This window comes from Dermochelys coriacea, chromosome 11 (assembly GCF_009764565.3).
Source record: "Dermochelys coriacea isolate rDerCor1 chromosome 11, rDerCor1.pri.v4, whole genome shotgun sequence".
Classification (NCBI taxonomy): Eukaryota; Metazoa; Chordata; order Testudines; family Dermochelyidae; genus Dermochelys; species Dermochelys coriacea.
In genome coordinates, this window is record NC_050078.2 from 71,877,348 (window position 1) to 71,889,826 (window position 12,479).

The following is a 12,479-nucleotide window of genomic DNA, read 5'->3' on the forward strand; positions in this document are numbered from 1 at the left end:
GATTCTGTTGCTCCAATTAGCTTTTTTCAATAGCAAGTTCATGGAAGAACACACCAGCCAAATGATATGCCAACCAGAAGGTTGTGATGGATTTTACTTGCATTGTCTTAATTCTAAATCATGCTGTGCAATTAGAATTTTTGACTTTTGCTGTAACAGCAACTTTTGTTGCTTGTGAACTTTCTAGAGTGATTTCGTTTTTTATAGATACCATTAATCTTTAATCTTTTAGTGATCATTATTACTGAGTGTTAGGAGGAGGGGACTCCTGAGGCCCAGACATTCCCTTACTGTAAAGTCTTCCGAAGAGAAGTTATACGTTTAGCTCTAACTGTAGGACACTCACATAACATGAAGACTAGGGTTTCTTATGCAATGTCCATCAAGCTATCTGAAACAACAGAAAGAGCTGGCCACGAGACTAAACTAAGTGCAATAAATAAATGTCAATCTTTCTAATTTAGAGGTTATCAGATTCTGACACTGTAATGTGGGAGCATCCATTTACAGTATATTGTAGGTAGCTGTCTTTGTATGTCAAAGATACTAAGTGGATAGTCTGAAGAACTTTAAATGTTATATAACCTCCACCTAAGGTAATTTTTCAAATGAGTTTTTATGTACAAGAAACAGCAAAAGTACATTTTCTCTAAGTCTTGTAGACTCATATTGAACAACTAATTACAAAGAGATAGTAGCTGTGAGAGGATATAAGTAACCTTCCTCCAACTTCTGCCCCTGCCCATCACCACCTACCTGAAAGGGGGTTCCAAAGAGGATGGATCTAGACTGTTCTCAGTGGTAGCAGATGACAGAAAAAGGAGTAATGGTCTCAAGTTGCAGTGGGGAAGGTTTAGGTTGGCTATTAGGAAAAACTTTTTCACTATGAGGGTGGTGAAGCACTGGAATGTGTTACCTAGGGAGGTGGTGGAATCTCCTTCCTTTGAGGTTTTTAAGGTCAGGCTTGACAAAGCCCTGGCTGGGATGAATTAGTTGGGGACTGGTCCTGCTTTGAGCAGGGGGTTGGACTAAATGACCTCCTGAGTTCCCTTCCAACCCTGATATTCTATGATTCTATGATTTTACACAAGCACCAGGAGAGTACAGCCTCAATAGCTGTACTAGACTCCAACAGGTGAAGGGTGGATCTATGGCCCATTCCCTACTGCTCCTTCCAGGAATACTGAGCTATCAGTATACCCGCTGCATCCTGCGTTACTAAATCAGAATGCCTCCACTGATTTACACTGGTACAGAGCACTTCTGTACTGCCCCTCCCCTCAGTGCAGGACACAATATAACCCTAAGAGAAGAATCAACTAACAGTCATTGTATATCTCTACCTAAGTGAGGGTTTAAAGGAATTATTAGAATTACACTGGTTAAATGACAATGTCATACAGAGCCATGCAATCTAGGATATTAAGCAGTTCCCTTCATCCTGAGAAACATTTACCAGTATGTCCTTGTACTGCTAACTGAGGCCTTGCTTCTAATTCCCCCACTGTTCCTAAATGGCCCTCCCAAAACAAAGCCCTAGTATGTCTCTGTCCTGGCCCTGAACCAGTACATTGGAGAGGATCCTTCCACACGTGCTGCAAAAATGTATCCTAACAGTACTTCAGTTTTTAATTCACCCAGGAAAAGGTCAGGAGGAAATAGCTTCAGATCCACTGAACATTCTGAACTAGATCTGAGCTTCAAAGATTGCTGTGAAATTCACTCCCCTGACTTAAAAACCCAACTTTCCACTCTTTCATGAGGTAAGGTGATTGCTTTGTATCCCTCAGTAGATAAACAACAATACCAAAAATGTGTACGGGTCCTCTCACAGCTCTAGTTGAGTCTTGGTATGAAATTTTGAAGATTTGCGAAGAAACAACAGTACAGAACTATGGGGGCTTTATAATTTTTTGTAGCTCTCCTCTCTTCTGATGCCCCAGCCTCTGTAAAGTAATAATTAAGGCCATTATATCAGGTGTTCTGTGGCTCATTGAGATAGAACAAAGAGAACATTATTCCCTGCTTGTAATATTGAAAAAAAATCATCTTGGAATGGTTCAGAAGTATTTTGAAAAGTTCTAACAGAAGGACCTTGTTAAAATAAGCATAGGCTATAAGTCATAGTGATGCAGTCAAACGAGGCCTTGTTCCTAACTTCAGTTTTTTAAGAAAACAAGATTATGATTCCAGAAGGAGATTTAAATATTCCTTAAGTCTGATAGTGATCTTTAGAAATATGCATTTGATATCAAAGTAACTTCATTTTCTTCCCTGTTAAGTGTTGATCTGATTTCCCATTGGGCACTAAGAAAGAAATAACAGAAACCTAGCACAATATAATCTCTCTTCACAAGCCTTTTATTTCTGCAACTTTTCAAGACATATGTTGAACCATTTGGAACTATTTAATATAGTAATATACTGTGTACTGACCCCTGCTCATAAGACATAAATATGGCGGTGGTCTCTCTACAAATTTCATCCAGCCATATTGAGTTTAAAGCAACATTCTGCAATCAAGGAGATCCACAACCAGAACCTCTTCACTGTGACCAGGCAAATGTAGCCAAACAGCACAGTGGAAATCAATTCAGATTCTTCACAGCCTTGAAGTGTGGATTTCTGAATGCAGATCAGTCTGTGGAAAGATTCAAACACATGCTTAGTGTTCATCCAGTTGTTACCCCCATATCTGTGGCTGGATTAAAACTGGTATTATCGGTTCAAGGTGCCCCACCACAGTTCACACAACACTGACTCAGCTATTCTATCATCTGAATGTAGGAAAAATATCAAGAAAAGAATTCCTTTGAAGTGAGCTGTAGCTCACGAAAGCTTATGCTCTAATAAATTTGTTAGTCTCTAAGGTGCCACAAGTACTCCTTTTCTTTTTGCGAATACAGACTAACACGGCTGCTACTCTGAAATTTATCTTTCTAACACTGTATGAAAAACACTTACTGCTAATGTAGAATTTAGGCCCATATTTATTGTAGCTGTTCTCTATATACTGAATTATTTTGAAAAAAAAAATCTATTTAAATATGTTGTATATCTGAAATTTATTGGCATAGAAATACTCTTTCCTTCAATATATAAAATCAGTGAAGTTAGCCATCAGAATGACTGCTTTGCTTATTCCTAAGGATAAAAGAAATAATGAATATATGTGCACTATGATGTTCACTGGCTAAATAAATTAATGGGGAGCAATTGAGCTTTCACGCTTCACAGCAATATTTGTGTCATGAACAAAATATAAATGTATGTCTGTTATAAATGCAACTTCTAATCATCTAAATGTCACTTTTGTGTAAAAAGTTTGACTTAAAAAAATTAAAAGCAATACAACAGGGCTGGCCTGATAGTCTAAACGCAGTATATCGCATACTGCAGAAGATCCAGATATGGGCCCCAGAAAACTCAGCCCCTGCAGAAGGTGGAAGTGCAGCAGAAGCAGTAGAGAATTTGAGTTCCACTCTTCAATCCTCCTGCTTGCATTATTCTTCAGCAAACCCCTCCAGCCAATCCTCACCTCCTCCTTGTCAAGTCATGCGCTCTACTGATTAAAATTCTTTCATGCCTCCTTTCTTCTTTTGCCCCAAAATCACCTCCATGCCATCTCCCAGGCTGTTCCCTGTACCTGCAATATCTTTTCTGATCCTTCACAGCATACTTCTCTTCTCAAAACCCATTTTTTCCCTCAAACAATAATCCTCTAATTGCTTAAAAACAATCCTTATTTCATGACACCAAAGTGCTTAGCACATTGTGAAGAAGAAAAATGATTGGAAGGTAAATAGAATGCCATGCTCGAAGGTCCCATCTACACTACAAAAGCACGGTAGTTTAACAACTTTTAAACTAATGTGACCCAACTGGTTTTGAACATGAACTGCCCCAATCTCTGTGGAGGAAGTCCAACCAAATGATCAGCTTGAAAAATATGATTTAGTTCAGGGGTCTCATCCAACAATTTTCACCAAATAACTTTTTAATAATCACTTGTGAATTAAAACTACATGTCACCCCATTTTTCATTATACTGTCACCCTGTGTTTTTAATGACTGTCTATTTGGTGATTAATACAATGATATTCTATATTATCTTCACACAGGAAAAAGAGGAGGGATGGAAAATGGCTCCTAGTAATTTCCTCCCTATAATGGAGGAAGGAAACAACCAATACAAAGGTCAGTAGAGGGAGATAATATTAATAGTTGGAGCATTCTCTAATTAAACTTAGATTGGATGCCATCCATGTAACATCAAACTAAAGTATGGAACATTACAGAAGTGCAAGCTTTAGACAAAGTAAAATTTGAAAGGAGATTCCTCCTGCTCCTGTAATTTATTTTTGACCTTTTTGGTAACATTAGGACATCATAAAGCAAGGACCAGATTCCAATATCCGTACTCGGGCCTTTGGCTCCGATCGTACAGCTGACAGAATGCACTCAAAACAGTTGCTCTCACAATAGGTGCAATATCAGGGTCATACTCTGTGACTAGATGTTTTGAATTCAAGGGGACGGTTATTAAAGTGAAGTGCTACTCAGTGCAAGAAAAGGTGGCAGAATCTGGCCCAAAGTATTTGTAGTGCATCTGTAAGTGCTTTAATTTTTTGTTATTTTTATTTCAAAAAAGTCATCTGTGCTTATATATAGCATTGACTGGCCACTAAATGGAAAGCCCTATCTAGCAGTTGAGGTTACAACCACATTCCTTAAATTTCTTACCCTCTTTGCCCTCTCATTCATTGACAAGCCTGTTGATACACACTCTTCCACACTAGAGTTGGTCAGCATTTTCTGAATGAAAAGACTGGTTCTAGAAAGAGAGCTTTTCAAAATAGAGATTTTTTTTCAAAAAGCAGTTGATTTGAATGTTTGTGTTTCCTGCAAAGATTTTTTGCAACTTTTTAAAGTCAATACCATTATTCAAACAGACATCACATTTTGTTGTTTACAGAAAACTCAGCTTTTGGTAAATGAAAAATTTCAGCAGCGTTTTTGATAAAAAAGAGAGTTTGAAATTTTCCAGTATTTTTCAAAAATTTTCAACCAGCTCTGTTCTACCCCATCCTCCATACTTGTCCCCTTTTCCCCTCTTCCCTATCCAAAGCTCTGCAATCCATACCCTAACTACTTAAAGGAGCTAGCAAGGGTATGTTTACACAGCAAAGAAAAACCCATGGCTGGCCAGCCAACTCAGGCTTGCGGGTCTTGGGCTGCAGGGCTGTTTCATTGCTGCATAGACTTCTGGGCTCAGGTTAGAGCCCAAGCTTTGGGACACTCCCACCCCGCAGGTACCTAGAGCCTGGGCACCAGCCCAAGACAAGAAGTCTACACAGCAATGAAACAGCCGTGCAGCCCAAGCCCAGCGAGCCCAAGTCAGCTAGCGTGGGCCAAGTGCAGGGGTTTTTTTGCTTTGCAGACATACCCCAGTACTCCCCAACCAGGACGATCAAGAGTCTCTTGAGGTAAGAGGCTGAATAGGAAGTATGGTTCATGAGCCATAGTATAAGGCCTCAAAGGTGCAAATAAGCTACAAGTATCTGATCTTGGAACGGTTGAGACCAAACTCTGAAGTAAAGGTTTTGAGTTTCACTGTCACTACTTCCATGCCTATGCTCCTCATGAGAAAGTTATTTTTTTTAATCTCTTCTTCTTAACACTCTACAGTGTTACTGATTTGCTAAATTCCTCGCCTGAAATCCTTTGTTGTTATGCAATCACTCACATTGAGTTGCCTCAGGTCAGCTGTGGGAAAAACAAGTTATCAATTTGAAAATTAGTTGTAATCAGCAGAGTACTGCTCGGCCTCTATCTTGTTAACTCATGGAATTTCTTTTGTAAAATATAAATCACAGAGAGTTGCTTCATGGTAAGAATCAAAGGAGGGCTCAAAGCCCTTGAATGCACACATAAAGCTCACTGAAATCAACAGAAGATGCACAGATGTGAGAACAGAAGAAATTGCTCCTTAACTTGCAAGGAATGCGTGCTGCTAAGCATGTTTGGGGCCACTTTGGGTCTTGTCCTTGCATAGGCACAAAATGGAGGCGCAGGGCACAAGTAGTGCCTCCCCATCCTGCAACAACAATGGGAATCCTAGCACTCAGGGCTAGCGGCGCTGCCAACACCAGCCTCTGCATAGGGGGCAGGAAGAAGATGGGATGGCTCCATGCTGGCTAGCACTGCCTGCCAGGCTTGTGGGGGAGCATACAGAGTACTCCCTTAATGACCCCTGAGGGCCAGAAGGTGTCCTGGAACTCCTTCTGGGACAACACAGCTCCATGCTGCCCCAAATACTACCTGTTAATCCCCCAGAAATTGTGTATATTGATTGTCTACAGCTGTACTGAAAAAATTGCTCAGCTACAAATGTAAAAGGTAGAAATAAAAAATGGCATGCTCCATTCACATACATTTGTAAGTGGTGTGTCCATCATTGGAGAGGTGAGGGAGGAGTTAAATAATTTAAAATATTTACATTAATATGCATGGTTGGATTAAGAGTACTGACTCCGTGATATGGATGGGATGTGGAGAGAGAGACTTCCCAAATCTCACAGCTAGCCCTTTCAAAAAAATGTCCATTTATTATTACTTCTGCTTGAGAGCTGATAGGGGCAAGTTAATTGTCAAAAGTGTAACTGAAAACAGATGTGTACATGTTGCCATAAATTGTATATGTAGCCAAGGTATGTTCCTTCTTAAATCCTCCCTAACAGGATACACTTGTAGGGGCTCCAAATATGTAGGTTTAGAGTCTTGATAAATTATATGACACATTGTGACTACACTAGGCACTGAAAATATCTCCAGGAGCACTTAACAGTGAGCTTGTGTAGGCAAGAGACACTGCTAGAATCCATGTGGGGAAAATTGAAACTACAGTCAGGGATTCAGATTTAACCAATATTTAGCACATCCAGAAATCCTTAGACAGGGAACAGTAACTCCAATGAGATTCAAAGGATAGCAATGGCTATGTCCAAGATGAACGTATTCACAGTAAAGTATCCAGAGCTGTTCAGCTTTGCCTCACTTCTTTTATCTGTGCACTTGAGGATTGAGACTATCTGAACCAATATTCTGGTTATTATCACACACATTTCACTGCTTTTTAATAAGTTATTAATTTCTACAAACTACATATCCCCCTCCTCATTCACAACTAACCTTCACAAACACCTGTCAGGGATGGTCTAGATAATACTTAGTCCTGCCATGAGTGCAGGGGCCTGGACTAGATGACCTCTTGAGGTCCCTTCCAGTCCTATGATTCTATTCTGTGATTCAGTATAGTTTATTACAGAGCTATATCCTTCTACACATATGCATAATGTACTCTACCTTCACTTAGTATGCTCTGCAATTCTCATTTAAATTACTACTAGCCAAAAATGTACTGCTCACGTGTGAAGCGCAATTTTTCAAAATTTCAAGAATCAAATCAGATAGATGGTAGAGTGACTCTGAAAAGACCATAATATTTTAATATTGGATTTTTTTCACTCTTCCCTTGCTTGAAAGTGCTTGACTATTGGCTATAGACATTTTGAAGAAAACTCACCTTTAGCAGTGAATAAGCCTAGAAAATTTCAATCTAATAAGTAAGCATTATTCTGAGTGACCAAAAGCAGATGTCTACAATGGAAACATTTAGGGAACCTTAACTGTAAGTGATATCCACTTAAAACATATTTTACACACCTACACACACACACACACACATTACATGTATATATGTAATCTCCCCTTATGCTGTAGTAAGAGGAAAGCAACCTCTTCCAGAACACTGTGAATGTACTGCTTGCACAACTTCAATTGAGGCACAAGCAATAATTTGTTCTTGTGATATTCTACCTACTAAAGGTACTTATATGGCCCCTCTCACTGAGCACCTCATATTCTTAATGTATTTATCCTCACAAGACCCTTGTGGGGCAAGGCTTGTACCTTCATTTTACAGAGAACAGACAGGCTAAATGATTTGTCCTGGGTCACAAGGATGTTTGTGGCAGAGCAGGATTGACTCTGGATCTCCTATAGCCCATCCCATCCCAGCCCTCTAACCATTGGACCATGCTTCCTATATGTTTGACAATGCTGTAAGCTATGGTGACATGATTTCATCTTTATCTTACGTTGAAAGATCTCAAACCCTGTCCCCAAGTGGTTGAAAGTTTCCATAAGAGTGTGACGATTAAGCATCCCCCTGTATTGATCACTGGCTGCTCTCTGCAATTAACATATTAACACTAAATAATGTTTTGTACATTAAAAAGGCTAAGTTTTCTGAGTCTGAGCAAGAGCACTGTAACTGCTGATGCTGACAGCCGTGTTAGCCCAAAGGGCAGCCTGCTAGCGGCCATATAAAGACAGAGAAAAAGGATGAAACTAGAGAAAGCTATATGCATTTCAAAAAGAGGTGCATTTCACAAAAACATGCACACACTCCCATAGTTAAATGACCCTATATGTAATTGAACACCGTGCACTTTTGACCACTCAGTGAAAACAGAATGTCCTTAACCTTCCGACCTTGCTTTAAAAAGAACTGAGAAACATTTTTTTAATCTAGAAAAAAATAACATAGTATCTAACATCTACAAGCTATTGATCTATCTTCTAAAATTAGAGACCTCTAACCTAGTGACTAATTTAGTTCTCAGCGAGCCAGTTGCCAAGTAATATCAATAAAGCCTATTGGCTAAGGTGCAGGAAGGAGGCTGTCACTGATTTGTCTAGACTGCCTATTACCCACTAATGCATGCACAGAATGACAAACAATTATGAAAAATAAAATAAAAAGTGTGGCTCAGTCTATGAAAAATAAATACCTAAAGCTTAATGCTCCTGTGAAAACATAGCACTTGCAACCTGTTGACCCAGCCAGGAAAGTGTTTAAAAATTCACATCTCTTCTATGTAATATCCCCTTTCCCCAAGGCTGAAATTCCAAACTAGGGTAACCCTGGGGGACGTGCCTTCTAACTAGGGCAAGTCAACCTTTCCTGTTGAAATATTGTGTGACATCTGTCATATTATTTGACAGGCCTGGAGTCATTTAAAGAAATTGACGTCTATACGTTTGTGTTTCTTTCCTTATTACCAAAAATCCACTGTCCTCCTTAATCATTACCATTTTTAGTTGTAAAATTAGGACTCTTCACCTATTCCCTATGTGTGTGTCTCTTCTCAAAACCCATTCTCTTCTCAAAAACTATTCCCTATGTGTAAAACCACACAAACTTTGCACATAATTGGAATCCAAGAGAATTCTCAGAAGCAGTAGATAGCAGCATATATATTAACTAGACTAAACCTTGCATGATCTCCTGTGGGTGCTATGAATATCTTTCCCAGTTTATAGTGTCCTAGACACTGCAGAGGGTAGTGAAAAGAGTAGTCCATGAAAAACAGCTTCATAAAGGAGTCTATGTTTTAAGGTAGAAAACTGTAATTTTAAATCATCTGGAAACTGAATCAGTGCATACTGCTGGAGATAAGCTGTCATTATAAAGATACTACCAGGGTTTGGAATATAAGGAAACTTGGAGTTGTCCTTTTAAAATTAATTCAATCTATCGAAAGAGGAGATAAGCAGTTTTGCTTGCTAATGTGTCTCCTTCGTTAATATCACAGAATTCAAACAAATACAGGGCTTTCCAAATTTCAGTTTACTTTTCTGGAAAACAAAAAGTAGTTTTCATTCAAAATAAAAATATTCACAAAGTAAAATCATTAGGTACTTTATCATAAACACCAATTTTGCCATAGACTTGCATTTCTCACTTTCCTTCCCTCAAATGTAGTCTGCTTATTGCTTGTGTTTGACCCATGCAACATTAAAAAGTAGTGATGTAATGTCAGTTGGACTACATGACTCTTTTTTGGAATCCCTCCACCGCCTCCCCCTTGCCTACTATATAAAGTTTAAACTTCTTGCCCTCACCTTCAAAGTTCTGCCCAGCTCTGCCACACCTGTATGTGCTGGATCCAATTTTCATCTTGTTCACCTTTGCTACCAATGATGCCAGCCTCACTGCTCCCTCCATCTCACACTCCCATCTTCATGCCTTCTTCTATGAGGTCCCTTATGTGTGGAATGGCTTCCCAAGCCAGTGGTCCAGGCCCACACCTCATCTTCACTCAAATTACTCCCAAGACTCACTTCTTCTGTGTGGCACAAATATTATCCACATCAATCAAATGCCCTCTCATTCTACTGTATTTAATACAACATTGTATTATATAACTGGGCAAGGGAGAATGAGGATGATGAGGAGTTAATGTTTTAGATTAACCTGTGCCTCTGGTCCCCCAGCTTGTCTTATCTTTTCTGTGTCAGTCTTTTAGACTATATGCTCCTTGGGTAGGAGCTATTTTAGTGACTTTCCCATGGCTACATTTTAAAACTTGATACAGTAAACAAGAGGGAGTCAGTGGAGGGATTCCAAAGTAAAGTGACATGGTCGAACTCATTTTATATCTTTACTCCTTAAGGTTGCAAGTGAAAAACACAAGCTCTAGGGATTAGGACTTGCAACCTATAAGTGATAATCTCAATATCCATTACTATCCCCCTGAAATCCAATACCAAACTACAGTACAAGGCAAAGAAGGTTAACTTTGAGTATCTCAGAGCCTAGCACAATAGTGCTCTGATCTTACTTGGGGTCTCTAGCATCTGCTACTTACATATAATTAATAATAATTTCAACCACCCTGGTTTTTACAACAAAAGCTAGAAAAGCAATGTCTTCTATAACTTTTTGCCCCCTTTCTTTGCTTTTGGATAACAGACGTTTGGCAGAACAGAGATGAGCAATGGAATTTCCCCCAGGAGTATGACCCAGAATTGATCAAAGAGGAGAAGCGGAAAGAAGTGGAGGAGGAGATCAGAGTGCAGGTGTGCTTACAATAATAACAAGACATTTATAAGAATGGTTCTTGCTGGCATGGCTTTCTCTGTGGCTGTAAGAACTGGCCCTGACATCTAGACCTTGGCTCCATTTGGAGCTGCCCTGTCCATTCTTTTCCTTAAATGTTTGGCTGAATATTTGTCCTCAGAGTGATTTCGGTTGCATAGCTCCAGCAAGGAAAAACTAAGAAAAAAATTTAACCCTGTGCCTGTCTGAATAGGTTGATGAGCTGATGCGACAGGAACTGAAGAATCTGAAACTGGCAGTGGACAGAGAGAAGGACAAAAAACAGAAAAAGGGGACAAGGGGGAAAAAAGGTGGAAAGAAGGTGAGTGCAGCAAGAGAGGGGAAGATAGCATGCATCACAATTCTCTGCCCCTAAATACCAAGGAAGAACTCCTACCCCCATTAAAGTCAATAGTGAAACTCCTTCTGTGAGTGTTTGGTGAATCTTAGGTCACAAGAGGTCAAAACCACCTCATATGTAAGCTGATTTCTTAGGCAGTTTTGTTTCGTTTTGTGTTCTTTGTAGTTTTTTTAGATTTTAGTGTTGACCAACCATTACACTTTTTATTTTATTTTACGTTTTAGGACCAGGCAACAACCCCTGAGGAAACAACCCCACAATATTGATCTGATTTTCAAGAGTACTCTGAAATCACAGCTCCAGCTGAAGCCAACGGAAGTGGAGGGTGCTCTGCACTTTTGAAAATCAGACCATATATTCTGAGCCTGCTTGATCCAGATTAATATGATGGTCTTGTAATTAAAGCATGGGACTGGGAGCTAGTAGATTTTCCATGGACTGAGTATCCTCCATTCAGAAAGCAGGTCCCTTTAAGTTGTCTCCAAATGGACACCCAAAAACGAAGACAACCAAAATCACTAGTCACTTTTGGAAATCTTGGTCTAATCAGTCAAGTATCTGAACTGGCTGACACACAAATGTGTGCATTTTAGTAAATATTATTTAAATGTATTCTGCTAACCATTGGAGAATTTAATGCAATTAAACCAAATTTATTTAGGAAAAGGAAATATGTTAGCGGCATAAATTACTTTTGTTTATTTGACCCATTAAAATGCAGCAAATATAACAGCGCTGGAGTCCTAAAAAAAGAAGTGCTGGAATGCAGGGCAGTGGGAGGCTCCAGGAGGGAGCAGGGGAGCTAGGAGGAAGTAGTAGAGGAGCTGAGAGAGGTCCAGGTCCAGTGAAGCAGGAGATTGATTCCCTGCAGTTGTCCTGCCCCCCACCTCTCCTAGCTGTGCCTGACTCCTGCTCCCCATTGTGGGTTCTGCTGTCTGAGTGGCCCTGATACTTGGCTCCTGACATCTCCCAACTCACCTCTATGCTCCTTTGCCCGCTCCTGGCTGTAGTATCCCCAGCTCCTTCTGCTGACCCACTGTCCAGCACCCCCTGTTTGGACCTGCCAATGGCACCTGATGGCCTGACATGCTGCAGCTGAGGAGGGAAAGGTGCTGCCTGGCCCAGATCCAAGGGAAGTGCCAGAACACCATTCCAGCTCCTAAAAAAGTACCA

The 12,479-nt window shown here is 39.9% G+C and overlaps 1 protein-coding gene across 1 annotated transcript in view; it reads left to right on the plus strand.

Moving 5' to 3' along the window:
* The window catches only part of IQCA1 (IQ motif containing with AAA domain 1), a 163,539-nt gene that overhangs the window by 98,154 nt on the left and 52,906 nt on the right, over window positions 1-12,479 (plus strand). The window contains exons 9-11 of the mRNA XM_038421943.2: window positions 4,122-4,197; window positions 10,820-10,926; window positions 11,160-11,267. Coding sequence (XP_038277871.1) covers window positions 4,122-4,197; window positions 10,820-10,926; window positions 11,160-11,267 — 291 coding nt within the window. The remainder of the gene's footprint in view (window positions 1-4,121; window positions 4,198-10,819; window positions 10,927-11,159; window positions 11,268-12,479) is intronic.